This window comes from Coptis chinensis, chromosome 4, assembly GCF_015680905.1.
Source record: "Coptis chinensis isolate HL-2020 chromosome 4, ASM1568090v1, whole genome shotgun sequence".
Taxonomy (NCBI): Eukaryota; Viridiplantae; Streptophyta; class Magnoliopsida; order Ranunculales; family Ranunculaceae; genus Coptis; species Coptis chinensis.
The window spans coordinates 22,422,529-22,448,419 of NC_141459.1; the positions used below are offsets into that span (position 1 = coordinate 22,422,529).

Genomic DNA, 25,891 nt, shown 5'->3' on the forward strand with positions numbered 1-25,891 from the left:
TATTAGAAGTCATTATTACTTTGAAAATGAATTCAATCATACCAGTAAAACCATGTAACATGTCCCAGGGCCATTACACAGAATCTGCCACAAAATCCCCATTTAAATTCCCACAAAAACCTTCCGACACTACAACAGATTGATTAAGTCCAAGCAGCCATATAAGTTATTGGAGTAAACCTATCAAGCATCTCAGCTGACCCAACACTATTACCAAAAAAAAAAAAACACCCACACTATGACACTGATCATGGTGATGAAAATGATAAACACAACAATGATGAGTATAATGATAAAGCGATTAGCTCACTTGAACCCAATACAATGAGTGTGCTCACAGTTGTACAACGCGAATCACGAGGGTAATGATTGTAATTGTAATTACCACGAGCGTGATAAATAAATAAATAAAATAATTTGGGTGTTGTCAATACTTGTCATTGACGAGCAACAAATATTGTAGTCCATATTTGAGCAAAAACAAAAATATTGTAGTCCATAGCCAAAGACAGGAAAATGTAACAAAAAATCGTAATCTACTGTTAACTATAATAACAAAGTACTCCACTTATAGATTTCGAGGATGATATTAATCAAGTATATCATGGATAACTTAATGACAAACAAATTTCCAGCAGATATCTATGATAATTCGGTGGTAGAGTCGTTCTCGATATTTTTTATATGCCAATAACACGTTCCGATATTTATATATATCGAGTATACTAATTACAAATTTTCGGGCAAACAAAGTCAAGAAGCCTTCTCGGCGGTACTTGTTGCAAGTGCAAGATGGACACCAAGGGGCGGAGTTTGAACCTGATGCAAGTGATCATTCAGTGCATGTACAAATCCGCGTTCCTCTACATGTTCCTTCCAGTGATCAAATTCCTTGAAGCTAACTAACATTGTGTCGCCTTTCGCTGTAGCCATCTCGGGGCCTTTACTAATTATTGCCCACCCTTTGCCACTAACATCATAGCTAAGCATTTTCACTAGCTCTTGCATTAGTGGATCATTATCGGCTGTCTTGCCTTGTTGCATTTTTGAGTACCACATGCTCTCTATACGAACCCAGAAGAACCAAATCAGTGTGAGGTCTGACCAATAATGGCTAAGTTTTTCATCAGCGATGGTTTCATTGTTCCTCCTAACTTTCTCCGAGGGATTGCTCTTACCAACATAGAGCAACTCGAGCGGAGTCCATGTAGCTCGTGAAACCTTTCTTGCTGTGAGTGTAAATTTACGGATCCAGTCTATGTCTTCTCCTCCATACAAGCAAATAGGCTTTCCTTCAGCTAGCTGTGATTAATTAGCATAGCCAAAATTTAATGATCATTACGTAATTGGAAATTTAACATTATTTCTTCCCTCTTGACTTACCCGCCCCGCCCCGGCCTACAAATGAAAATGCATCTTTATGGTAAAAGGTTTTAGGATCAGGTAACTGGTTTTAAAACAAAATATGCATCATAATATCATATACTTGACAACGCAGGGGGCTTTGTAGACTACAGGGCAAAATAGTTTCCAGTTTCTTGTAATGTATCTTTTTCCTTCGTTTATAAGACCACACACACACACACTTATAATATGCTCACAAGTCCTAAACTACCCATAGTTTTTTATGTCAATGTGTCAAATCTATATGATTGATAACCTCGCCAATTTGTTATATTTTGGATTTCTATATTTCAATTATCTAGAACTTTTTTTTGTGTGGAGAACTCCAACATAAAAATGTAGATTTACTGTTTACTGTTATGTTAGCATTCCTTGTGTTTTCAGAATTGCGGAAGGTGCACCTACCCAACTTAGTGTGAGCGGATCGATACCATCAATCAACAGTTCCAAACGCCAAGTCTCTTCCTTCCACAAAACATCCTCTCTCATGCTAGTAAAAGGGAAAGCTACACTTCCCCAAATCCACATCATGTGAAGAGCATTTGGGTTTGCAACCCTCCCTTGTTGGTCCAATACGACAACGATTGGTTTCTTAGCGAAATTCCAATTTTTCTTCATGTAGTGAAGTGCTGTTGGCTCAAGTAATGAAGGATGGTGCAGTGAGTGCCATGGCATCATGAATTGTAGAGTCTCAAATTGCTTTTGTTTTTCAACACTCCATGGAGTGGACCTGTCCACAACTGGTAGCCACACCACCTCATATAAGTTTTTCTGCGGTTGGGAGAAATGCCTAGCCTCGTTGTACAACTGCTCCAGAATTGCAATCTCTTCTTGGGAGATTTCAAGGTCTGATATCAGTAGTAGCACAATCGTTTTACTCAGAACGTCAACACTAACCTATATATGAAACATAACAAGAAAAGTGTTGGTCTACATATTTAATAAGCTCGACTTAATTACTAATTAGGAGATTCGGAGTGAGTGAACAATACCCTTTTTTTGGTGCTACTGTCGTAGAGTGGCAGCTGATTGTCGTGAACAGGAATGAATGCCTTAAGGATTTTCGTGTTGTCGTCAGTGTGGGTCATTTGGACTAAACGTACTATAGCCTGATAAGCGTCGCTGTCTCTCTTCTCATCTGCAGAAAAACATGCATGGTTAATTAATTTCCTCTAGACTTTATACATTCATAGTTTTGAAAATTATTGTTCAAAAAAAATTCTAATTAGAATTTTTTGCAAATTTGCAAAATATACAACACAGCCTTAGCTCCTTAGGGTTCGTATTCCTACAAGTTTAGCAAATGTTTGCTAGTTAGAATAAACTATATATATGGTTCAATTCAAGGGTTTCGGAGGCAACTAAAGAAAACCCCCCACCTTAATTAATTTTTCCTTCAAAAAGCACCAAGCTGCAATAGTATGTTGGTGGATACATGTATCCGGAGTATTTGAACTGACCTAATTGTTGATAACAAAGAGTAAGGTGGCGATGCATGGCTTCTACTTTGGAAGCAAATGCTGAAAGCTCCCAACCTTCAGTTGTTGAAGTAAGTTTATCAGCTGCTGTTGTTATGCTCCTAATTAAGTAGAAGCATTAGACCATGCGTTCAAGGGATGTCATTCAAAAGTAAAATATAACCAAATCAAGTAATTATAATGATTAAGCTAATTAAGAAGAAGAACGTACTCCTGGTCCAAGCTTATGATACCAATACTCTGCCACCAACACGCAACCACGCTTCTGATGGTCCAGTATACTGCAGTTGGGATACTGGCTAACGCATTGGACAATGCGGGTGTATCCAATGTATTGTACTGCACTGGGAAATCACTAAATCCAAGAATACATTTACTTATGTCCAAGATACCCTTCATAAGGTTCTTCAGCCCCTCAATTTTTGGTTCCAATGTTTTATTCTCCTCTGGAAAATCAGATGCTCCCTTAAGAAAAGCGATCGAATTGGCCAGCTGATCAGGTGAGTAGAGCTGAACAACAAGCCAGAACTCCCCGTAATTCACACCAAAAGCAACCAAGGTTAACACCATCTTCGCTTCCCATGCAAAGCATGATAGGATTTTAAGTACCTCTATAGTTGTCTCATGTGCATCGCCACCATAGCCACCTAATGATATCTATTGACATATATATACCATAAACCTGTATCGATCATCTATCTTAAGGGGGGGGGATCGGAGGTGATCACTAAGAGCTTATGATCTTATGAACATAAAGTTTTCAACATAAAATCTACATGTGTCATTACATAAAACCGTCATTACCAATTAGTTACATATACCTAAATGTCTCAGTATTCTTATATGCAAAACAAGTGATCTATAAGAATGTATCATATTCCATGGACAAGTAACGTAGTATGACAGATTGGCAGATATGGACTTCATCACTGACCTTGCTGTAGATTTGGTGTATTATATATGTCAATTCCTCGACAAGCATGCCCACAAAGTCGATGTCTTGAGTCTTGTCATCAAAGGTAGCAAACGGCACTGCAAACATCTGACGACAAAGCATTGATGAAACAAATTCAGACCTATGCAAATTAAAACATGTAGAAACGGATTAGTCTTGTAAGTTGTAACTATACTGGAACTATTTATTATGAAACTCACTATGCCAAATTTGTTGATTCTATATTTCTATATACAAGTAAAAGTTGCATATCGATCTTCTTCTTTTTCTTAAAAAAAAAAAAAAAAAAAAAAAAAAAAATCTAAGACAAAATAGCTTTTAGAACAAAAACATACATCCGCAGGACCCCCAGTGCCAAGGTTGAAAGGTTGAAGGATTTCCTCAACGACATTGAAAAGGGGTTTTACATTGTGACTTCGACCGTCAGGAGCATGGCAGGACAGAATGTGTTTAGTAAGGGCTTTGTCGTCAGCTGTTTGCATTGCCATTTCTGCCTGCACAAGGTAGTAAGAAGCTTGTGAAGGCAATTGATACTAGATGTCTAATGAGTATGTTGTGTTCGGACTTTGTAGTTTGTGCAGGCGCTTTATATAATTGATGGAAAGGAAAGAATACGAATAAAAGTGATGGGAATTAAGAAATGAGTAGGAACAAAGCAAATTGCCTTGTGAGTTGTGAGCACATTTTTTCACGTCCAAATTAAAGTTGTGTAGATGAATATGATCTTGTTATAAAAAAATATTAATTGGCTGAACTCCAAAAGAAAATTACGAAGAAGTTCAATTTGTATATCGCCATCTGAAAGTCCTAAAGAAATAAATTAGTGAAAAGACTTTTGGCAAAGTAAATAAAAACATAGTAATGAATGGAATAAATAAATCAAAAGAGATTTTGTTGTAGATAAATAACTGCAGAAACAACATTATCTACTACAAATAGATTAACCCTACACACAATGATTGATCTTTCTCTCTAGACAACACTTCAACACCCTCCAAGTACTATCCAACGATTCTCATTAATAATTTAACAAGCATATAAAGTAAAGATAATAATGCAAAATAGAACCAACCACAACACAAGGATATATCGTGGTTCGGCAATTTGGCTACGTCCACACTGGTGAGTTCCAAACTTTACTAGATGTCCAGTAACAAATTACAAGAGCTCTCAATTCATTCACAAAGAATAAACACTCAACTCACTAAGAATTTCTTTTTACAATCTCTCTCTTTCTTTCTTTTTGGTTAGGTTAAGTTTTTACAAAAAAAACTTATATTTATACTGTTTATGAAAACTTCCGAAAACAGTTGAATTCGTGCTGAAAACGGTGGAGCGCGTGTACGCCCTTGGCCAGGCAAAGTTTGAGCGCGTGCGCGCCTAAAGTATTGTTCGTTTGCCAAGAGAAGAGTGCGGGCGTGCCCTTGTCCAGGCATACACAAGCGCGGGCGCGCCTTACACACGAGAAAAAAAAAAACACCTTTTTTTCTACAGATTTTAACTAAAGAACGATTTGGCTGAGCACGTTGTTCTGGTGAATCTGTGTAGGATAATTTATTACATAGAACATAGTTAAATAAGAAACCTCACCAAAAGTACAGGCATAACCAACAAATTACTTACATAAGTACTGGCTCAGTGTTACTTACTACTTAGGTTGTGACTTTATTAATCCATATAAAATAATGCATCAATTTTTCATGAAAATAATACTGCCAGATTTTCAAGGTATAGTTTGGCCGATTTAACTGTAGCACAGGAAATCCCACAGTATCAGTGACAGGGAAATCCTATACTTTGGTTGGAATGACATTTTGTTCTATGCTCTGCTTGAAAGCCAACTGAGCATGTTCTTTTTCCTTTTCTTTTTTCAAAGTAGATGCCTCTAAATATGGGAAGTGGGAACCAGATTGTTTGAATTGCCACAACTTCCTTTTCTTTTCGGTGAATTGAAGGCACAGCTTACTATTCAAAATGTGATTTTGTGACCACCCATTTACCCTTCCCTACTCACTTTAGGTTACATAAAGATCAACATCATTTTCGGTGTTTTTTTTTTAAAACTTGTACATCCTAGAGAAATAGTGCAGTGAGATCATTTTTGTCCAGCAGAGAAGAGGAGAAAGGAAGTGAAAGTGAGCATGTTGCACAGCGGAAGCGAAACCCGATGGTGGGCAACAAGTCTTCCAGAAAGTATAGAGGTTACGAATAAAGCAGTAAATTGCAATCAACTGGCCTAAAGGAGTAGCAAAAATTACCATAAAAATATAAAAGAAACATACACAATTGCTGGGTTACACTTACCACTTACAACTACCACAGAAAAACCTTCTAATTTGCAACGATACCAAGCATAGTAGTTGTTAGAACATGGAGGATAAACTACGAAATATGAACTTCTGTATTTTAATACATTTTATTTATACATGGTGATACCAGTCATATGGTTCCAACTTGTTAAGATTTGATAGATTTTTTCATGGCAATTGATACGGCTACATCTCTAACAATGTCACACATTTTAGCGTAGTCTTCACCTCGTCCACAAGGTACATTAAGTCTCCTGATCAGGGAAAGTCTTCTGTTTGTTGTTCTTTGTAACGCCCCATCAACCTTCACGAAACCTTGTGCAAAGCCATAAAGAAATAGCTTCAACGAAAAGATACTGTGATCATTTGGGAAAAGTGAGCAGAGTACCAAGAATGACTTGGTATCGGCATCTTTTGGATAGTCAAGTGAGTTCTGTAGTTTACTTAATGCTGCATTCTCAGACATGATGCGGTGCTCCTCTATGCTCAATTTTCTTGCAAATGCTACAATAGCTGAAGGCAAGCCCTTGCACTCTCTCAGAAACAAGGATGCAACTGGTTGCAATGCAGGATATTCTGCTATTTTGCCAACCTTTTCCTTGAAGAGCATCCATGATTCTTCATCCGACAGTACTTCCATTTTGATTCTCAAGTGGGTCAGCATTTCGTGGCAGACATTCTCTATTCGCGTTGTTATGATGATTTTGCAGCCCATGTGATCGAGAGGGATACCCACATCACTCAACTCTAAACTCTTCCACATATCATCCAATACAATAAGTACAGTTTCCTCTTGTTTCAACCTCGTTGACAAATCATAGGCTCTTTCAATATCTGACCTTCCTGGATCAAATTTCAAACCAAGCCTATGAGCAATCTCATCTTGAATTTTCTGTATATTGGGGTTGCTGGTTACAGTCACTAATATAACTTTCTTGAAGAGCTGATTTGTTTGGATCAGTTGATTGTTTAGTCTCTTCATCTGAGTAGTCTTTCCTATACCAGCTTGCCCATAAACCCCAATAATTTTAAACCTCTCATTGCTTAGAGCAGACTTGAGTCGATCCATTGCCCACTCTACAGATGTTAAGCCTTCCACATGCTCCACAGGCGTTGGTATGAAACCTGCAGTAGGCCTAGCATGCGATATCTTATCGAATTTTCCGTTCTCAATTAGTTTCTCAATGATCATACCTTTTTTTGCTGCTTCTTTACCAATTTTGTACCGAAGCGTCCAATCCAAACAACATCCCTTATCCTCACTTGCTTGTCTTTCAATAGCATTTGCAACAACTTCAGTCTCAGAAACACTTTTTTGCCACTGCTGTACCTCCTCATTAGGCTCCTGTAATTGGTTGCGAGACTCATTTACCAAATATTCTATGTCTTTCTTCTTTGCTTCTAAAGTTGCCAATTGGCTTCTCAGATTTTCAATGTTTCTCTTGTAGTAAACAAGGTAAGTGATTTGGCGTTCAATAGGAACCCATAACTGGTTCCCAACTGCACTTGCTAATGATGAAACAGTTTCCATTTGGTGAAGCAACCTGCAGAATGGTAAATTGTCGTTAGCCTGCAAGCGCAAATGCCTCCAACTTCTGCTACTGAGTATGATGTGAAGCAAAAGACTGCCAAGAGAAGTTTGATTGCTTGTGTTAAAGAGATATTAGATGTATCTCAAACAATATTTACATAATATAATTATCACCATGAAAACATCATAAATTTTTACAAGGACAAATTGTTTAAGCTTTACATATATAATAAATACGTCGATCAGTCTAGCAAAACCATAAATCAGTAAAATCAAAGGAGTTTTGCGTATGTATGGTAACGTGGCTACTTTGATGAGATGATGGGGTTCTAATAAGCTGCTTCACAGAGAAAATAAGGATCTAATACAGAGATCTAATCCGCAGAGCAACAAAATGAATTCATAAAATGACAGATACTCTTATATCCGGGGTCTTTTCTAGGTGTTTTTTTGAATCAAAACATCGCTCAACTGATTATTATCATAAACACTTCGATATGATAAACTTAGCAAACAACCTACTCACACTATATATAAAACCATATCATACGTACAACACTGATCATAATTCTCTAGGGGAAAAAAAAAGTTAACACTAAATCAATTCAATGGATGCACCACCTTTTTGCATGGGAACCTCCTGAAATATGCTGATTGTAATCATTGAAATACATGCAGGTAGTCTAAACACCAACAGCAAAGATGATATTTCATTACCTCGGAACAAGTAGCAGAAGAATCTCCAAACCAGTTGCTCTTGTTAAACGAGAACAAAGCCAGTTTGTTCAATTCCTTGGACGGGCCTAAGATATAATTAAGAACAAAAGTAAAAGCAAGTGCAGCACATGCCTTGCTTGCCACTCTTCTTCTCTAGAACATACAGGATCATTAAAGCAAGTTATAGTCACCAGAAAAAGCGGGGTAGTTTTATATTCTTTGACAATGCCACCCATAATAAGTCTAGAATCTTTTTGCTAAACCCACACGGACCATGCCGACATTTATAATCTTGACAATATTTTTAAATACCGATATACAAGATGCCAATTACACAAAACACGTAGGGGTATTTGCATTCTATTTATTTATTTATTGCTAAAAAGTGTTTATTAGTGAAAAAATATTTTTTAAAAAATAAATACTTTTAGTCTCTATTTTAAAAAAAAACTAGTTTTATGATAATTAAATAAAACTTGTTTTTCAAATTAAAAAACTATTTTTTAGAGAAATACTTTGGGCGCTTAAAGCAAATAAATTGCCCTGTTTGGATATTTTAATTTTATACCGCTTTGATAAAATAAGGGAAATATATCGATTGGAAAAATATAATGTGAAAATAAAATCTGATTTGATGGGAAAAATAACTTTAAAGTGGAAAGGAAAGCCGAAGGGAAATAGATAAAATTACAGCCAATCAATTATTCCTTTCCATACTTTTGCAAACAAACGTGATTATTCCTTTCCTGGCTTTTTCTTTTATTCAAAACATACCATTTAAAATTATTTCCTTTCCATTCCATTCCATTCCATTTTTAGAGTTAAAATTTAACAAACACACACTAACTTTTTTCAAATATGTTTATTCAAAAACTGTTTTTAGAATAAATATTTTTTCATAAAAATGTTTTTTAAGAAAAAATGAGACCCAAACACCCACTTAAATATCGGTGATATATATATCAAAATTTCGCCGTTTCTTAAACCCTTTCTCTCAGTCTAGTACTCAAAAGTCAAAACCCCTCTTCTCTTTCCCAGTTTCCCTACAAAGAGAGTGAGAGAAGAATGGCGGGAGAGAAGAACAAAGACGCAAATGCCCTTACACGTTTTCACAAAGTAGTATTAAGTTGGGATTATTTCCAACTCCTTAAAGATTCAGAACAACGAGCAAAAGAATGGAAAAGCAAAAAAAATGGAGCTGCTCTGGGGCTGAAAGAAGTCAAGAATACATACAGTGACGTCGATGATTACATCGCTACTTTTGAACCGCTTTTGTTTGAAGAAGTCAAAGCCCAAATTGTTCAAGGGCGTGATGAAGATAATGGCAAGTTTTTTTATATATATATATATAGTTTTTTTGTTTAGTGTTAAGCACGTGTTTGATTAATTGCTTAAGTGTGTTTTGTTTTTTGGTGTTAATTTACAGTGACAGTTTGGAAGCTAGGGGCGGTTATTACACTCAGTGAGAGTGATGGATTTCATGTACCAGTGGTTGTGTATAATTCTGAGGAGGGTGAAATTATTGCGGAAAATGATCTCTTACTTCTTTCTAGTGAAAATGTAATAGGCATTCTCTTTAATCATATGAGTTCCACTTGTGAAGTTTTCATGCAAATGAGTTCTGCTCAACACTTTGTACTGGGTTTTGCAGTTGCAAGAGGGAAAGGGACTACCTAGTGGTTATGCTTTTGCGTTGGTATTAAATCGTGAGGGTAAAGATCGCCTGAAGCTTCGAACATTTCTATCAGGAGAGGTCAGCCTGATGAATCTTGATAAAATCAAATCTTGTCCCAGACTTTTAAATATGCATTCCATTTTTACCGCATCAGATGTATCACAAAGAAGGGTGTGGATTCTGAAGGTATGGTTCTTCCGTGTAATTGCTATCCATGCGAAGTCATCAGAATCTTTGCATCAATTCTATAGATTATATTTCTCATGAATGAGTTTTTTTTTACTCTTCCAGAATTTATTGTGTAGGATGGAGATGGTACAGTACTGTCTTTGTCCTTTTCGGACCTCCACGACAGATTACTGTTTCATTTTCATTTTCACAATATATTTTGTGAGATCTTGCAAAATAATGTCGGCTTTGAAATTGTCCATTTCTGGTATTGGAAATATTGAATTTGTTAACCAGCACAATTCCACACGAGCTTGGAGAAAAAACAAAGACAAAATGGATCCTAGTTTGACATATTGATTAGGAAGCCACATATTGATTAGGAAGCCCCAGGACTCAACCACTTGCTTATTAGCAATAAGATTTGGGTTGTTTAATAAATTTAGCTCGAGCCTTCCTTGCACCGTAGAATATGTATTTGGGATAAGTTGGTAGGCATTTTTATACTGTTATATGGATGATCTTTAACAGAATAAAATTCTGATACAGATAGCCAGTTTATCGACTATAGTTCGAGAATATGTTGGTTTGTGGTCTATCACATCTCTTCCTTTCAAGGAATTAATATTGTCAGCTGATGAGAAGGATTCTGGTTCTGAAGATCGTTCGTGGACAATAGCTAGGCCTCTCATGGAAATTCTTGAAAATGATCACAACACCTCCCAAATGGATGCTATACACGTGAGTCTTCCATATATTATATCTGTTTTGGTAGCCATCTATAAACTTAAATATATACAAGACACTTCATGGTTATTTTATCACATTTTATCCATTTACTTTTAGAGTAAATTACATTTTCATTTGTTGGTTATTGCAGGTGGGTCTTTCGCGAAAAACTTTTGTCTTGATACAGGTTTGCATTTCTGTCTCAAGTGTCAATATTCCGTTGTATAATATCTGATCTACATGATGCACCTGTATCGAGTAATACACATGTTTTCAATAGGCTCACTGCTCAATATTTTACCATGATTAAACTCGGAATTATCATTTGAAGCGAAACCATCCTCGAATGTTGTGTTTACGTTTTTAATGGGCTCCTACTATTGTCAGGGAAGAAATTGGTCTCTTGAAAATGGCTTAGAGGAACAAAATTTCCACTCCAGTTGACGTTGTTTTATTCCAACAATACGATATGTTCAGATGTTTTGAGTTGAAAACGGCATAGTCCCACATGGTATAAAAGTTCCTGGGCCTCTAAACTTATCACCAATTGGTTTTGAGTTGGATGCTCCTAAAGTTTAAGACGATACAACTTTTGGAAAAAATGAATTCCGTCCTTTGCAATTGTGGCATCCTTTCAGTGAATTCCACAGCCAAAATTTCCCAGTGTTGTTATCTTCTCACAATAGGTTAGAAATTCTGGATCAAACTGATGTATTGTAAATGGGATCTCCAAGGAGAGAAGATTATCTACACCAGAAAAGCAATGCTTAGCTCATCGACCCCCATGGATGTGTGTGCAAGACTGGTGCTATAAAGTGAGCCAGATGAAGGTGTATGCAAAAGGGTGCCATTTCTAGGGATGTCAAAGTATCAAAGTCAGTGGATAGTGGATATGCATAAAAGAAAATATTTAAAATGAAACTATGTGTATTGTGCTCATCAAAACAAAGTAGTATTAGACAGCGTGTAAGAGAAAACACAACAAGACATTGACTATGTACTCCACCCGAAAAATTAAAACATCAAACTTGGTCCCAATAATTATGTATTACTATGCAAATACATTGAATTTATGAGGAAGATGTTACTTTATGTTTTTCAAGTATCTGTTATTGTGATCTTATCTATGTTTAAACTGATTGTGTGCGTTCTTATAGGGTCCTCCTGGAACCGGAAAAACACAAACCATCCTTGGACTTCTTAGTGCAATTCTGCATTCAACTCCAGTGAGAGGGAAATCTAAGTAAAGTTTGCAATTTCCATCTACATATCTGTCACAATAGAAGTTCTATTTTTTTCATCATTCTATGTTTTTTTTTGGCTGCTTCCATCACCATCAGTATTGCTGTCAATATGAAAAGAGGACCTTTGGTTCCCATTTTTATGTTCAGCTGTTACCAGTACTGAAAGGGAGTTGAGAACAATTTAGTTCCAGTCTCTATTTCACTACCAGTAGGATTCTGATTCCACACTTTCTTATGTAGGGGAGGATTGCGTGATAAAAGACTTGTGCGAGAATTAGATATCCATGAAAAGTATGTTTACTCAACTGTGATTGCTTGGTTATTATGAATTTGTTTACCACGATCATGTTTTTGGCTCTAGTAGATTTTTCAGTCCTCATTTGTGTCCATTATATTGGGAAGCAAGGAGTTGTATTCTCCTTGTAAGTACCAGTCTATGCGCCAATATCCATATGCAGCCATTTAAGTTGGGGTCACATTGTTATTGTTGATATCATGATTTGCATCATGACAATGCCTACTTTAAGAGAATTTTCAGATACAACCACTGGAAACTGGCATCTCCCTGGTTATATGATATAAATCCCAGAGACAAAATTATGCCCATTGATGGTGATGATGGCTTTTTTCCAACGAGCGGAAATGAGTTGGTAAGTTCTGTAGTTTTTCAATGTTTGTGATGGTTCCCTCACTTATCCATATATTTTATTCTCACTTTTTGGTGCAGAAACCTGAAATAGTCAATTCGAATCGGAAATATCGTGTACGTGTATTGGTCTGCGCTCCTTCCAATTCTGCACTTGATGAGATAGTGTTGCGGGTATTAAGCAAAGGTAAGAATGTATTCATTGGTAGATTAAGAGGCTTACAGAATTCACCAGATTGTTTTCGATCAAGGAAAAGAAAAAGGAAGAATAAAGTATAGTCCTTTTTTTTATTTAACGTTGTGACAATTCAAGTCAGTTTGAGGCTTTGAGCTCTTCAAGTGTTCGGATCTAAGTAAACATCGACAGAAATACATTTCAATATCAAATATGGGTACAAAGTGTCTGTCACGGCATCTGGAAAGCACTTGGAGAAGGGACACAACTATGTTAATACTTTGTGTTCATACTAGGCGATACCAACTGCTGTTAATACCCTTTTTAACATGCAATTTGTTCTGTTGTCAAGACCAGTTTATGGCAGCAAGATTTAAATTATCATAAACATTACTCAAGTGTTCTATTACCCATGATTTTGAGTGAGAAGAAATATTTCTCTACTTACCCTTTCTTCTAATTTTTTTCCTGACATCTTACCTCTGTGTTAGTTGGGAAGGTTCAATAGTCAGTCATAAAGCTAGCAGACTTCGAATGTTCTATTTCTCCTGTTCTTATAATTCCTTTTTCTAGCTGAGGTTTCCTGGTAAGAATGCTTATAATGTAGGTTTATTTCAGGTATCCATGATGAAAATGGTAATGTAGATAAGCCTAAGATTGTGCGAATTGGTCTTAAACCCCATCATTCTGTTCAGGCTGTGTCAATGGATTATCAGGTGAGAGTACCTATGAAGTGCAATACTAAACTCCACTTTTGTGGCTGGAGGCATTTGATGCGAGGGATTTTGATTATTATAATTTTTTTTGTTTTTATTTTTTTGCAGGTGGAACAAAAACTATCTGGGATGGACAACACAACTGCTGATGCAAGAAAACGTGGAGCCACAGGAGATCGAGATAGCATCCGTGCTTCGGTTCTTGATGAAGCAGCCATTGTATGTGTATAGCTTTACTTTGAGAGTAAAACAACTTTTTTTTTTTTTTTTATAATCCACCTCATTTTTTCTTTTGGCTTTTGGAAATTGACACTGAACATTCTACATTATATTTAATTTTTTCAGGTCTTTTCAACTCTCAGTTTCAGCGGTTCTTCACTTTTCAGTAAATTGAATCACGTGTTTGACGTGGTTATAATAGACGAAGCTGCTCAAGCTGTGAGTGTCATAATAATATTATTTCTTTTTGCTTTCTAAGAACTTTCCTGCACTCCAACTATGGTTTAGCTGGATATTACTAGAAAATATCCTAGTACCTTATCGTGTCTTCTATCAAAAAAATTGCTTGGTTTTATCGTGATTCTTGATAATACTCAATGTAATTTTACTGTTTTAATATTTTAGGGTTTACTTCTGCAACTGTAATGTATTTTTCTTTGGATATAGTCTACAAGGATATGTTGGAATACTTGGAAAATTGAGCGGTTTTACTTGCATACATCAATTTTAAATGTGCTATGTATTTGATCTACAGGTGGAACCGGCAACTCTTGTCCCATTAGCCAATGGATGCAAACAAGTATTTCTGGTATTGTTCTTACACTAGATTTCAACTGTTCTATGGTCTTTAGTACTTCCTTTAATGTATTACATTTAGGACTGCAAACAACTCTTTATGGTCTGTCAAGGGTTATGTTTCAAGTTAAAAGTTCTGTTGAAAACCTGCTCATGTGTGTTGTGACTCTCACTATCTGATAGTCTTTATCTATAAAGATAAGCTTCTACATTTATGTTTAGAGTAGGAAGATGATAGGATGGTCCTACATAGTTGAGACCACAATAGATCCAGTGCACTTGACAAGATCTCACCTACATCTTTCTACGTTGAAACTTTTATTTACATTTATGATTATTGTTATTCATAATCCTAGTATGAAAAGTGTCTTTTTATAACCTTGTGCTGGTTTTTTTTAGGTTGGTGATCCAGTTCAATTACCGGCAACTGTAATTTCTCCTATTGCTGAGAGATTTGGGTACAGTGTTCTTTTGATGATATGAAACTTGCTACTCTTGTGTGACATATTCAATACATGGCCCTTACATTTTTAATTTTGGATTACATTATAGATATGGCATGAGTTTGTTCAAGAGACTGCAGAAAGCTGGATATCCGGTGCAGATGCTGAAAACTCAATACCGCATGCATCCAGAGGTTATATCTGTAATTTGAAAAAAAAATGTTTTTAATGGAATGGATTGCTAGCATACAGTAGCCTCTTTGATTCAAAGAGATTTGCTTGTCAGGTTGAGCCTAATAGCTCAAATTAATTTATGAAACAGATAAGATACTTCCCTTCACGAGAATTTTATTCTGAGGCTTTGGAAGATGGACCCGACGTCAAAGACCAGACTGAAAGACCGTGGCATGGTTATCACTGCTTTGGGCCATTTGTTTTCTTTGACATCACAGAAGGTGTTGAATCCCAGCCCTCAGGCAGTGGCTCTTGGGTAAATGTTGACGAGGTTGAGTTTATCCTCCTCATGTATAACAAATTGGTGACCAATTATCCGGAGCTTAAGTCAAGTTCTCGACTGGCAATTATATCACCTTATAGGCATCAAGTAAAGCTCTTCCGTGATCGTTTCCGCGATACATTTGGGGTCGAATCAGATAAGCTGGTGGATATTAATACTGTTGATGGATTCCAGGTAATTGCTTGTCTTACTATTCTTGCAAATAAGATCCATAGCAAGTAGTGACGAATTTCTAAGGTGGTGTTAGAGATGGATCTTCTCTCTGCTTGAATTACAATAATAGTTCAAAGAAGCAATTTCCTGATAAAATATGACTTTCAGTCCGTTAACATTGTTGTAACAATGCTTGAAAAGACCATATTCATCAAGCTCCTTGAACCAAGTACATGTGATGATACCTGAAAAACAGGAAGTTCAATCTCTATTGGATGACACACAAACAAGAATTTGGCGAACAATTGCTAGGTTGATGTAATCATGATACCAATCATCCATTTGTGAACTTGTTTGAGATTGTTAGAGTGAGATTGCTTGAAACTTGAAACCATTTTGGTTGGTTTGTGTTTTTTTTTTGTTCAAGGAGATGGTGGTGGTGGTGGTTCACATAAAAATGTATGGTTTGCAATCGATGTGAACCCTACCGTGGGATTTGCACCGGTAACATCATGGGTTGCATCTTTTCCTTTCTTAATACCGACTATTGCATGCTGGTGTAATTAGCACTCATTTTTTTTTTGGTCATGTATAATATTTTTTACTGTTATTATTTATTCTTAATAGGGCCGAGAGAAAGATGTTGCAATCTTTTCTTGTGTTAGAGCAAGCAAAGATAAAGGCATCGGATTTGTGGCAGATTTCCGGCGGATGAATGTTGGGATTACCAGAGCAAGGTCTTCTGTCCTGGTTAGTAGTTACTACAGATGATATTGTTTATGGCGCAAGTTCGGAGTGCTTCTTCCTCCAATTGATGTACGGTAAATCTTGAATGTCCTTCAGGTGGTGGGTTCTGCTTCTACATTGAAGCGAGACAAGCATTGGGCCAATCTTGTGCAGAGTGCCGAACAACGGAGTTGTCTCTTCAAGGTAATTTTTTTCACCTTTCCTATCGTCTCTTTACTAAAGACATCTAACAAAACCATCATAAATGATATCTGTTGCAGGTATCAAGACCCTATACTTCATTTTTCAATGATAAAAACTTAAAGACATTGCAAGTGAAGGATGAGACCATGATTGACGCAGTGGAGAACCATCCAGGAGAGACTGAAGATAATGCAGCTATGTATGGGAATCCTGTAGGAGAACCTGAGCAAGGACAAGTGGATGATGATGACTATGGAGATGGAGAAGATGCTGGTTTTGGTGAGGATTAATTTGTAAGAATACGCGACTACATGAGAAATAATCTATCTGCAGCATTTCTGGTTTGAGATGACATAGTTTCGTCGAAGTTCCAAGCTGATTTGGTTTGTTGGGACTTGGGAGATTGAACACGAAACTCCAGGGAGTCCTTCGCTGTGTTTTTATATTTGTTGGCCTCTTTCCGGTTCACTGAACAGCCCTGCAGGCTAAAAACTGTAAGAGCGGCGTTCCCTGGGCTGCAATTGCAATGAGTTTAATAGGCAACCAACAGAACAGCGAGGGATAAATAGAGATGCAGAACTTTCTTGGGACAGAGTACAGTGTAAATCACAGGTCTACAAGCTTTTGCAGCTTGAAGGATTTTTGAGTGAGCAGAGTTTGTTTCGTGATGCCAGTAAATTAAAAGAAGGAACGACTTAATTTTATGTAATAACCTTGTTCTCGATACAAACAGTTCTTGTAGTTCATTGAACTTTAATTTAATGATCAAATTCCATTCTTTTTTCTAATCTTGATTTTCAACAGAATCCTTGATTTTTGACAGAAAGGAGATATCACTATAGCTGGCGTCTAACAGGGCGGCATATTTTAGCTTTAATAGTGAAATTTTCCGTATTGCCTTCCAAACAACAACAGATCTTACTCTTATGAGAGGGAGATACGCCCTTCATTTACCCAAACGAACAGATTAGAATGACATTCTTATGTATATCGGTGTATGTTTGGAGCTCCCAAAGAATTATTTTCTTTTTCCCGGGAAACCCAAACGAGAAGAGTCCCCGAATTCAAGTTGAACCTGCATTGGTTGTTCTTCATATCATTAAGGAGGTCTACAAATTCAAACAGCAGTTATTTTTCAATATGTTGTTCAACGATATCCATTCCAAGTTCCAACTGCTACAATTTACTCTTTTCTGCTCCCATAATACCCACACAGGAATTTGATTCTTAGGTTCCGCTGTACTATCTATCTCCACAAATATGCTAGAATTTGATCCAGAACAGGGGTGATTTAGGGGCTTGGGAGGTCACTTCAACCATCGAAACCCTACCAAAGATGATTCAAATGATATAAAAATTATGAAGAATTTAATTTGCATTTGTTATAGGGAATTTAGTCTACATTTTTACCAGGAAACCATACACAGCACAATAGTTTTTAGGGATAGCATATTGAGTCATTGCCTCTACCATGTTACTCAAAGCAAGCACTGCACAAGGTGTAAGTTGAGTCAGTATTGTGCAAGCGCTGATAAGCTCATGTTTATATTGTTATTCTTTGATTAAGGTTATGAGGGCCGTTGATGTGACTTCCCACTGATGAAAACAACAACAGCTACAACAACAACAACAAACAAACAAAACAAACAACACTACAAAACGTGCAAAGTTTGGAAAAGTGAAAATTAGCTTCATCTTCAAAATAAAATTAGAAGCAGAAAAAACACTGCGGAATGTAATTTATGTACAGTTACTTAAACACCATGCGTCAACACATTCTTCTAAACTTTGACCCATTTTCTTTTCATACATTCCTTCTATTACTTTGAAAACATCAATTGTAAAATGACAAGCCTAAAATTCTGACATATTGGAACAAGCACCTGCAGCACTCTTCTGATTCAGGAAGTTCCAAGGCAAAATTAATCTTATATTTGGTGGAGCTCATTTTTTCCAAACCCGAATCGTGCTGTCTACAGAAGATGTTACCATACAGTTGTCCTTTGGGTGATAACTCACACTTGTTACCTGCCATGTGCAACCAAACCTTTTTAATATCCCGAAGAAATAATAGGAATATCACAATAGTGCATAAACAAAGAGAATTCCAAAAGGATGAATCATTTGAATCGTTTCGTCACTGGTGGATTATGTCAACTCTTTGAAGTTGGGAATATAAACCTTATTTCATTGAAGAGCATGTACAAGTAGACATGCTCAAATTTATCTAAGAAAAAAAGGATTGAACACGCTCAAGGATAACTAAGAAATTTGCATCACATTCGGGAGTTAAATGCATTTCCGTTCTACTATGTTCATTAACCTCTATTGATTACCAAAAAGCAACACAGTTATGGGGGCACATTTAGCTAATCAAACATTATTGTAGTTAAGAATTAAAACATCGCCAAAGATGTATACCCGGACAGATAGCACAACTGAAGAAATTACAAATGAAATTAAGGACACGTGAAATGAAAAACAAAAGCAGTAACTAAGAACTTTTGTATGACCATGGCTTCTCATATAAATTGCAGACTAGAAAGCATAACTTACCACTGAGGAATGTGCACGGAAACTTGAAACCACAGATGCATCAACTAGATCCCAGAAATAGATGAAGCCATCCTCAGATCCACCAGTTATATGAGCATCGTCGTTGGTAAGACAACAATCCATCTTGAAAGACTGATGTTTGCAAACCAAAAAAAATAAAGGAAAAAGAAAAAGGATCTGAAAATCTCGGACAGAAATTGCAATATAGAAAGATTTAAAGTTAATATATCACAGGGTCAAACCTTGCAAGTATGCCCCTTATATTCTTGTAGCAATTCCCCAGTAGTTCTGACCATTTGAATAAAATCATTAGTTATACAACAACCCAAAGCAACATTACATATCCAAAGGCTACATGTAAAGAACATTTACCTGTCCAAAAGTCGCATAGTAGAATCTAAACAGCTAGCTAATACACAATTACCATCATTTGAAAGTGAAATACAGTTTACAGGGTGCCCCAAATCATCAGAAATCTCTCTAGTATAATAAGCAAGCAAAAGTGGGCATTAGAAATGTCCTCAAAAGTTGACAAGGAAAAAGGTTGAAAAATTACACCAGTAAGTCCACTTACCTACCAATACGAATATCAAAAGTCCGAACCGTTCCATCAACACATCCAGCAAGAATCTCATGTTTAGTCAAACAAATAGACATTACACTGTCTAGAAACGTATCAATTATCTGCACTCAAAAACACCAATATCAACTACTAAGTACTAACTAAATTATTGAAACAAAAAAGTTAGCCCAATACCTGAATTGGCTCAGTGCTATGAGACCTACAGTCCCAAGCACGTACTGAACGGTCATAGCCAGCTGACACAACCACAGATGAATACTCATTAAACTTAACTGCATTCACCTCACTATCGTGGCCACGAAATTTACGTATGACACGACCACTTGCTACGTCCCAATAATAAACCTGTCTATCGCCACCACATGAACATAGCTTCGAGTTGTCACTATAAATAAATTAAAAAAAAAAAAAAATGTGAGTCTAATTAGTACAAATTGATGATTAGTAATAAAATTTTAGCTAGTGGGAATGTATTATTACGGGGTGACGTGGACATCGCGGACTTCACGGCCATGGCCTTTGTAAGTTTTGATGTGAATACCACGGTGAGGATTCCAGAGGCGGATGGTTCTATCTTTGCCACAACTTAGACAATAATTTCCATCCCCATTAAATCTTGTTGCTAATACTGCACCTTCGTGGCCACGGAGCACGTTAGCTTCTTGCTTTGGTAGCTCACTCATCTCTCTTCCCTCTTCCTCTGCTTCGGGCTTCAACTTTTGATATTTAAAAGCCCACGGATTCAAAAACAAACAAACTTTTGAGCTGCTAAAAGGGTCTTAAATTTACCACTTTAAATTATAAAATGCCCATTGGAATGGTTTTTAAGGTTTTGGCATGACAATTTTGACTTGTGCATTCTAAGAAAAACCAAATATCTGATGTGGCACCTTTTTAGCATGCCCATATAGCATGTCCCCATTGAAGGGGAGCTACTAAATAGAACTGCTAAAATGTACAACATAAGCTTTTTTAACAGTTTTAGCCAACCAAGTCAACTTTACCATGTGAAAACTGAAAAACAGTTCTAATCAAGGTTTTAAAATTGAAGTGCCAAAAACGGACGGCAGAAAGTGTATTGTCGGTCTAATATTTTCTAAACTTAAGTTAAAAGTTAAAGCACAGATAGCAGAAAGTGTGTCGTTCGTCAAAATTTAACATACAGACGACATAATCGTTTTCTGAAACATAATTATAACGGTTGCTAGACAAAGCCACAAAATTAGCTTGATTTATCGCACTAGCTATCCAAATTTAAGCCCCATTTAGCAGTCCCATATGGCTATATAACACTTAGAGCAAGTCCAATGCAAAACTGCTAAATTGGGTTGTTAAAAAGTGCTACATAGGCTTTTTAGCTTGCCTAGCCAAATTTGGCACCCCAAAATCATAAAAACCAATCCAATCACGTTTTCTGTTTTGAAGTGTTAAATGATATACAGACGGCATAGTTTCTGCCATCGTCCGTCCATTATTTTGTAATTTAAGTTGAAATTTTTTTAGAGGGACGACACAGTTTATGTCATCCGTCGAAATTTAACACATGGACCGCAAAAACTATACCGTTCGTCTCCCGAGTTTATTATAGCTGCTAGCGAATGTCTTAACTTTGGCTGAGTTTTTGACTCCTTCTAAATTTAAGACCCTTTTAGCAGTCCCATTAGAATGACAATTTTGTGATTGGGGTGCTACATTTGCCTTTAGCAGCCGATATAGCCCCCGCCCTTAGGCCCATATAAATTCAGCGGCTTTGACCTATTTCTTGGAGAATAACAGGTTCTCTACTTAACTTCTAACTTTCTAGGAGACCAAGACACAAAAACCTTGGTATTACCGTTAGGAGGTCTCTATCTATCAATGCCACCTTAATAGGAACATAATAAAACAAAAAAAATGGTTATACCCAAGAGTGAAATGTTACGGCAATTGTAGTTGCATCTGTCATATCTCATATGCTAATATTTTATACTATGATCGAGCAGCCCTTTGATTATTAATGTTGCATGAATAGTTCAAAACCATCTTCAGCATCATGACTGAACCTGAAGTGTTTGTTCACACAGTTTCAGAAGCTTGTCGTCTTGTTCCATCGTCAAGTCGTTGGAACTCTATAGAACTTGACTTTAATCTCCTTCCACCATCTTCAAATTATGATTGTGCCTCTCCTCATTTCTCTAAATCCTATCATTTCAATCTTACTATCACTGATAAAAAGACTTTTAAGCGCTTCTTATATGCATCTGCTTCGCTAGTCATTGTTATTGTCGCGATTGTGCTACTGGTGAAACTCTTGCCTCACAAGCATCACCACCATGGTCATTCTAGGAATTTTACCATTCCAGTACGACAAGCTCTTTCGTTCTTCGATGCTCAAAAGTGTATAACTCTTTTTCTTAACAATCCTGAATGATCTGAACCAAGTAGTTATAGTGTGATTTTTTATGGATATTTTTGTCCCTTTTTTGCAGCGGGGAATTTTCCAAAGAACAGTGAGGTAAAATTTCGTGGAGACTCTGGCTTGCAAGACGGGAATACAACTGGAACTAATTATGTGAATCTTATAGGTGGTTATTATGATTCTGGCAACAATATCAAGTTCACATTTCCAACAGCCCATACAATAACTCTCTTGAGCTGGTCTGTGATCGAGTACCATCACAAATATTCAAATATTGGTGAACTTGATCATGTCATGGACATCATTAAGTGGGGAACTGATTACTTGCTTAAGGTCTTTGTTCCACCCAATTCTGCTTCTGGTTCAACTATATTGTATTCCCAGGCAAGTGACTTAATTGTTAAGTACTACGTTTTCATTCAGACATTCAGTTATAAGTTCAGGATAGAAGTACTAGTAATAGTACATCTAAAACAAGCATTAATACGAAGGTGTTGTTGTTCTTGTAGGTTGGAAGTGCCAGTAACAGTACAACTACTGATAACGATATTAATTGTTGGCAAAGACCAGAAGACATGTCTTATCCAAGGCCAGTTTCTGTTTGCAGAGATACGGCTTCAGATTTAGCTGGAGAGCTCGTCGCAGCATTATCAGCAGCGTCAATAGTATTCAAAGTCCAAACCGCTTACTCTTTGCAGTTGATGAAAGCAGCAGAGGAGTTATTTGGACTTGTTACTAGGGAAAATCTTAAACAGGGAGTGTACACCTTAGATAATGCTTGTGGAGGAGAAGCAGGACAGTTTTACAATTCCTCTGGTTACTTAGATGAGTTAGTTTGGGGTGCAACATGGTTATATTTCGCCACAGGGAATAATTCTCATCTTCAATATGCAACCGACACATTTCAGTTAGCATTGACTGCCGAACAGGACGTTGATAAAGGAGTATATGATTGGAATAACAAGCTCCTAGCTAATGCGGTAATTATTACCATGGTTTAATTAATTCAAGTTACATATAGTATGTCCTAATCGACATATAGAACATTAAAGAAATTTACAAAAGCAGGTTCTGACTTCCATGAAAATAAGTAGGGTGTAATGCTGGAGTGCTTTTCAAAAATCCAAAACAGACAGATTTATAATCTTGACAATCCGAACAAAATCTTTTGGACCTTTTAGATTTTAAATTTCTTCAGATTTGGTAGTTGAGATTTAATTTGTGAATAAGGTGAAATTTATTTCAGGTGTTGTTAACAAGACTTATGTACTTCCACGATCCTGGGAACCCTTATGAAGGTGCACTAGAAACATCAGCAGATATGACCAACTCGTTCGTGTGTTCATTTATTTCTCAACAGAACTTCACTAGAACACCTGGTAAGTAATTCTGGAACTGTTAAAAAACTGCATGCATATTGCCAACAAGTACATCCATATATGTGTATAGGTGAGTGTGTGTGTAATTGATGTCATCACGCTCAACACCCATACATGGTTAGGGTTGTTCTTATGGAAAGCTTGAGCATGACTTAAGTTAAACAATGTCCTAATAGCATATCATCTGGATTTCATTGTTTGTTGGATGAAGCTTCAAAGTTAAAGATACGTGTTGCATATGCTTCAAGCTTCTGATCCACCCTTATAGGTATCGGATTGACTGAGGGCTTGGGGTGCAACTTTCTGAGAGGCATTTGTGATCTAATTGTTTTTAACTACTGTTTGCAGGTGGACTGATCCTCCTAAGGCCTAGTGCTCCTCTCCAGTATACTGTGACAACATCTTTTCTTAGCAAGTTGTATAATGACTACCTATATGCTATGAGGAGTCCTGGCGTGTATTGTGGAAATATGGACATCTCCCTAGATATACTGCAGAACTTCTCCATGTCCCAGGCAAGTATACAAAACGAGCTCTGCTCTTAACAACTAAATATTGAACAAACGAAGTTAAGCAATGAAATATACTGCTCAGTTCATCTATTTATTCATTTATCTGATTTTCTCTTTTTATCTATTCCACATAGGTGGACTACATACTAGGAAATAACCCAAAGAAGATGAGCTATTTGGTAGGATTTGGCGAAGATTCATTTCCTTCCCAAGTTCACCACAGAGCTGCATCAATCCGATGGGATAATCAACAACACTCTTGTGAAGAAGGGAAAAAATGGCTAAATTCCAAGGATCCAAATCCAAATGTTCTAATGGGAGCCATGGTGGCTGGACCAGACCAGGATGATAACTTCATAGACTCGAGGGACAGGCCAGAGTACACAGAGCCTACCATATCTGGCAATGCTGGTCTAGTTGCAGCCCTTATTGCACTACATGTACCTGTTCATAGTTCATCTCGTTTGAAGAACATTGATGGAACAGGTTTAGACCAGATTGGAATATTTGACAATATTTAGATGATTATTGTAGTTTCTCCGTTTCTACTATTTAACAGAGATGATTAGATTCAGTTGAAGCTTGAGAGAAAACTCAACTAACGACCTCTGACCACACAATGGAACATATCCAAATGCCTATAAAACTATGTAAGTAAAGAATTCTGAAGACTTGCAGACTCTCAAATCCTTGAAGATTCTAGCAACGTATGGAGGTGTCTAATCCTAACGGCTTAAGGAATGGATTTATTAATGGCGGGTAGGAGGTCTCACCTCGTATAAGCACGAGTGTAGAACAAAAAAAGGTGGGATCCTTTTTGGTGTTAACCGTTGTAGTGGGAGAGTCTGCGACATCTTGGACCAAGGTAGAACGGGCCCGAGGCCAACCGCAATAGTAGGAAACAGGAGCAGCAGATCCCCTTGAAGGAATGGCCCGGAGCAAAATAAGCGACAGACACAGGAGTATGCTATCGAATCGCGGTATGGGGGTGTATCGAGGCAACCCTACACGTGGGAGACAGAGAAACAATGGATGAAGGGACAGGTGGACGACTGCGACGGGGGAGAAAGGGGTATAAAAAGAACAGTGAGAGAGAGAGAAAGGAGAGGAAAAATCATTCATAGGGGGCGAGACCTAAAAGAGAGAGAGAGAGGGAGTGAAGTAGCAAAACAAATACAACATTTGGCGCCGTCTGTGGGGACCGAGATCTGAACAACTTGAGAAATGGCAATAAAAGTGAAAAGAGGGGTGAGAAGGCCAAAGAAAGTGGCGGCGGTAAAGGAGGAGGTGGAATCTGTAAGGAATGAGGGGGGAGAACAAGAAGGAGAGGAGACCGCCACATCGGGGTCGGAGGAAACGCGAATGTTACACGAGGAAATAGCGAGGTTAAGGGAAGAAAACGAAAGACTACGGAGGGAGAAATAAACCATAGAAGAATCAGAGGGAGAGGCGCCTGAGGCGGAGAGAGAGGAAGAGGGGAGACCCAACGTGGAGGCCGAGGTGTTGCCGGGGATCACTAGGGAGCAAGTGAAGGAAATGATAGCCAACGACTTGAGAGAGAACCTAGGGCAAGCTAAAGGTGCAAGCGGAGCAGCAAGTCAGGTGGTGGCGGGGTTGAACCGCAACCCCTTGGCTGACGCAATTTGGAAGTCAGAGGTCCCAAAGCAGTTTAACCAACCCAGATTTGAGAGGTATGATGGGACAGGGGATCCCGTAGATCATATTCATCACTTCCGGCAGCAGATGCCGCAGTGGCAGGAACCTAGGTATGATGAACTGCGGTGTATGATGTTCCCCGCGAGCTTGAAGGGGGGAGCTTCCGACTGGTATTACCGGCTGCCATCGAAGAGCATAAATAATTTCCAAGAGCTAGAGAGA

General features: G+C 37.4%; 5 protein-coding genes across 13 annotated transcripts; 2 read left to right on the forward strand and 3 right to left on the reverse strand.

Annotated features, from left to right (window-relative positions):
* Nucleotides 1–542: 542 nt before the first annotated feature.
* LOC147502648 (protein SIEVE ELEMENT OCCLUSION B-like) lies at nucleotides 543–4,412 on the reverse strand. Of its 4 annotated transcripts, none has more exons than XM_086607477.1 (7): nucleotides 4,173–4,412; nucleotides 3,817–3,924; nucleotides 3,094–3,539; nucleotides 2,940–2,983; nucleotides 2,397–2,542; nucleotides 1,810–2,301; nucleotides 543–1,302 (listed from the first exon to the last, which is right to left on the reverse strand). In XM_086607477.1, the coding sequence occupies exons 1-7, from the start codon at nucleotides 4,323–4,325 to the stop codon at nucleotides 754–756; spliced, it is 1,938 nt and encodes a 645-aa protein (XP_086463603.1). In that variant the 5' UTR covers nucleotides 4,326–4,412; the 3' UTR covers nucleotides 543–753. The 4 variants fall into 4 exon arrangements, with proteins under 4 accessions (XP_086463603.1, XP_086463604.1, XP_086463601.1 ...); XM_086607478.1 differs by having other exon boundaries at nucleotides 2,865–2,983; nucleotides 3,094–3,392; nucleotides 4,173–4,409; XM_086607475.1 differs by having other exon boundaries at nucleotides 2,865–2,983; nucleotides 4,173–4,409.
* Nucleotides 4,413–6,070: 1,658 nt separating this feature from the next.
* Nucleotides 6,071–8,582, reverse strand: LOC147502649 (disease resistance protein UNI-like). Of its 4 annotated transcripts, none has more exons than XM_086607480.1 (2): nucleotides 8,299–8,582; nucleotides 6,071–7,690 (listed from the first exon to the last, which is right to left on the reverse strand). In XM_086607480.1, the coding sequence occupies exons 1-2, from the start codon at nucleotides 8,349–8,351 to the stop codon at nucleotides 6,295–6,297; spliced, it is 1,449 nt and encodes a 482-aa protein (XP_086463606.1). In that variant the 5' UTR covers nucleotides 8,352–8,582; the 3' UTR covers nucleotides 6,071–6,294. The 4 variants fall into 4 exon arrangements, with proteins under 4 accessions (XP_086463606.1, XP_086463605.1, XP_086463609.1 ...); XM_086607479.1 differs by having other exon boundaries at nucleotides 6,071–7,771; XM_086607483.1 differs by having other exon boundaries at nucleotides 8,395–8,581.
* A 790-nt stretch (nucleotides 8,583–9,372) lies between these two features.
* On the forward strand, nucleotides 9,373–17,373 carry MAA3 (P-loop containing nucleoside triphosphate hydrolases superfamily protein). Of its 2 annotated transcripts, none has more exons than XM_086607484.1 (19): nucleotides 9,373–9,718; nucleotides 9,821–9,954; nucleotides 10,046–10,255; nucleotides 10,787–10,978; nucleotides 11,118–11,153; nucleotides 12,124–12,209; nucleotides 12,451–12,501; nucleotides 12,740–12,860; nucleotides 12,938–13,043; nucleotides 13,650–13,747; nucleotides 13,856–13,966; nucleotides 14,093–14,185; nucleotides 14,502–14,555; nucleotides 14,942–15,000; nucleotides 15,095–15,179; nucleotides 15,308–15,676; nucleotides 16,283–16,405; nucleotides 16,499–16,585; nucleotides 16,663–17,373. In XM_086607484.1, the coding sequence occupies exons 1-19, from the start codon at nucleotides 9,460–9,462 to the stop codon at nucleotides 16,873–16,875; spliced, it is 2,487 nt and encodes an 828-aa protein (XP_086463610.1). In that variant the 5' UTR covers nucleotides 9,373–9,459; the 3' UTR covers nucleotides 16,876–17,373. The 2 variants fall into 2 exon arrangements, with proteins under 2 accessions (XP_086463610.1, XP_086463611.1); XM_086607485.1 differs by having other exon boundaries at nucleotides 12,749–12,860.
* An 881-nt stretch (nucleotides 17,374–18,254) lies between these two features.
* LOC147502651 (Transducin/WD40 repeat-like superfamily protein) lies at nucleotides 18,255–20,566 on the reverse strand. Its single transcript, XM_086607486.1, has 7 exons — nucleotides 20,205–20,566; nucleotides 19,899–20,109; nucleotides 19,716–19,825; nucleotides 19,514–19,621; nucleotides 19,384–19,429; nucleotides 19,142–19,273; nucleotides 18,255–18,613 (listed from the first exon to the last, which is right to left on the reverse strand). Exons 1-7 carry the CDS (start codon nucleotides 20,405–20,407, stop codon nucleotides 18,530–18,532), a joined length of 894 nt encoding a protein of 297 aa, XP_086463612.1. The 5' UTR covers nucleotides 20,408–20,566; the 3' UTR covers nucleotides 18,255–18,529.
* Nucleotides 20,567–21,676: 1,110 nt separating this feature from the next.
* LOC147502652 (endoglucanase 9-like) lies at nucleotides 21,677–24,891 on the forward strand. 2 transcript variants are annotated; one of them, XM_086603889.1, is made up of 7 exons: nucleotides 21,990–22,102; nucleotides 22,193–22,218; nucleotides 22,289–22,506; nucleotides 22,632–23,102; nucleotides 23,369–23,501; nucleotides 23,850–24,016; nucleotides 24,148–24,887. In XM_086603889.1, the coding sequence occupies exons 3-7, from the start codon at nucleotides 22,417–22,419 to the stop codon at nucleotides 24,532–24,534; spliced, it is 1,248 nt and encodes a 415-aa protein (XP_086460015.1). In that variant the 5' UTR covers nucleotides 21,990–22,102; nucleotides 22,193–22,218; nucleotides 22,289–22,416; the 3' UTR covers nucleotides 24,535–24,887. The 2 variants fall into 2 exon arrangements, with proteins under 2 accessions (XP_086460014.1, XP_086460015.1); XM_086603888.1 differs by having other exon boundaries at nucleotides 21,677–22,102; nucleotides 22,193–22,506; nucleotides 24,148–24,891.
* Nucleotides 24,892–25,891: the final 1,000 nt, after the last annotated feature.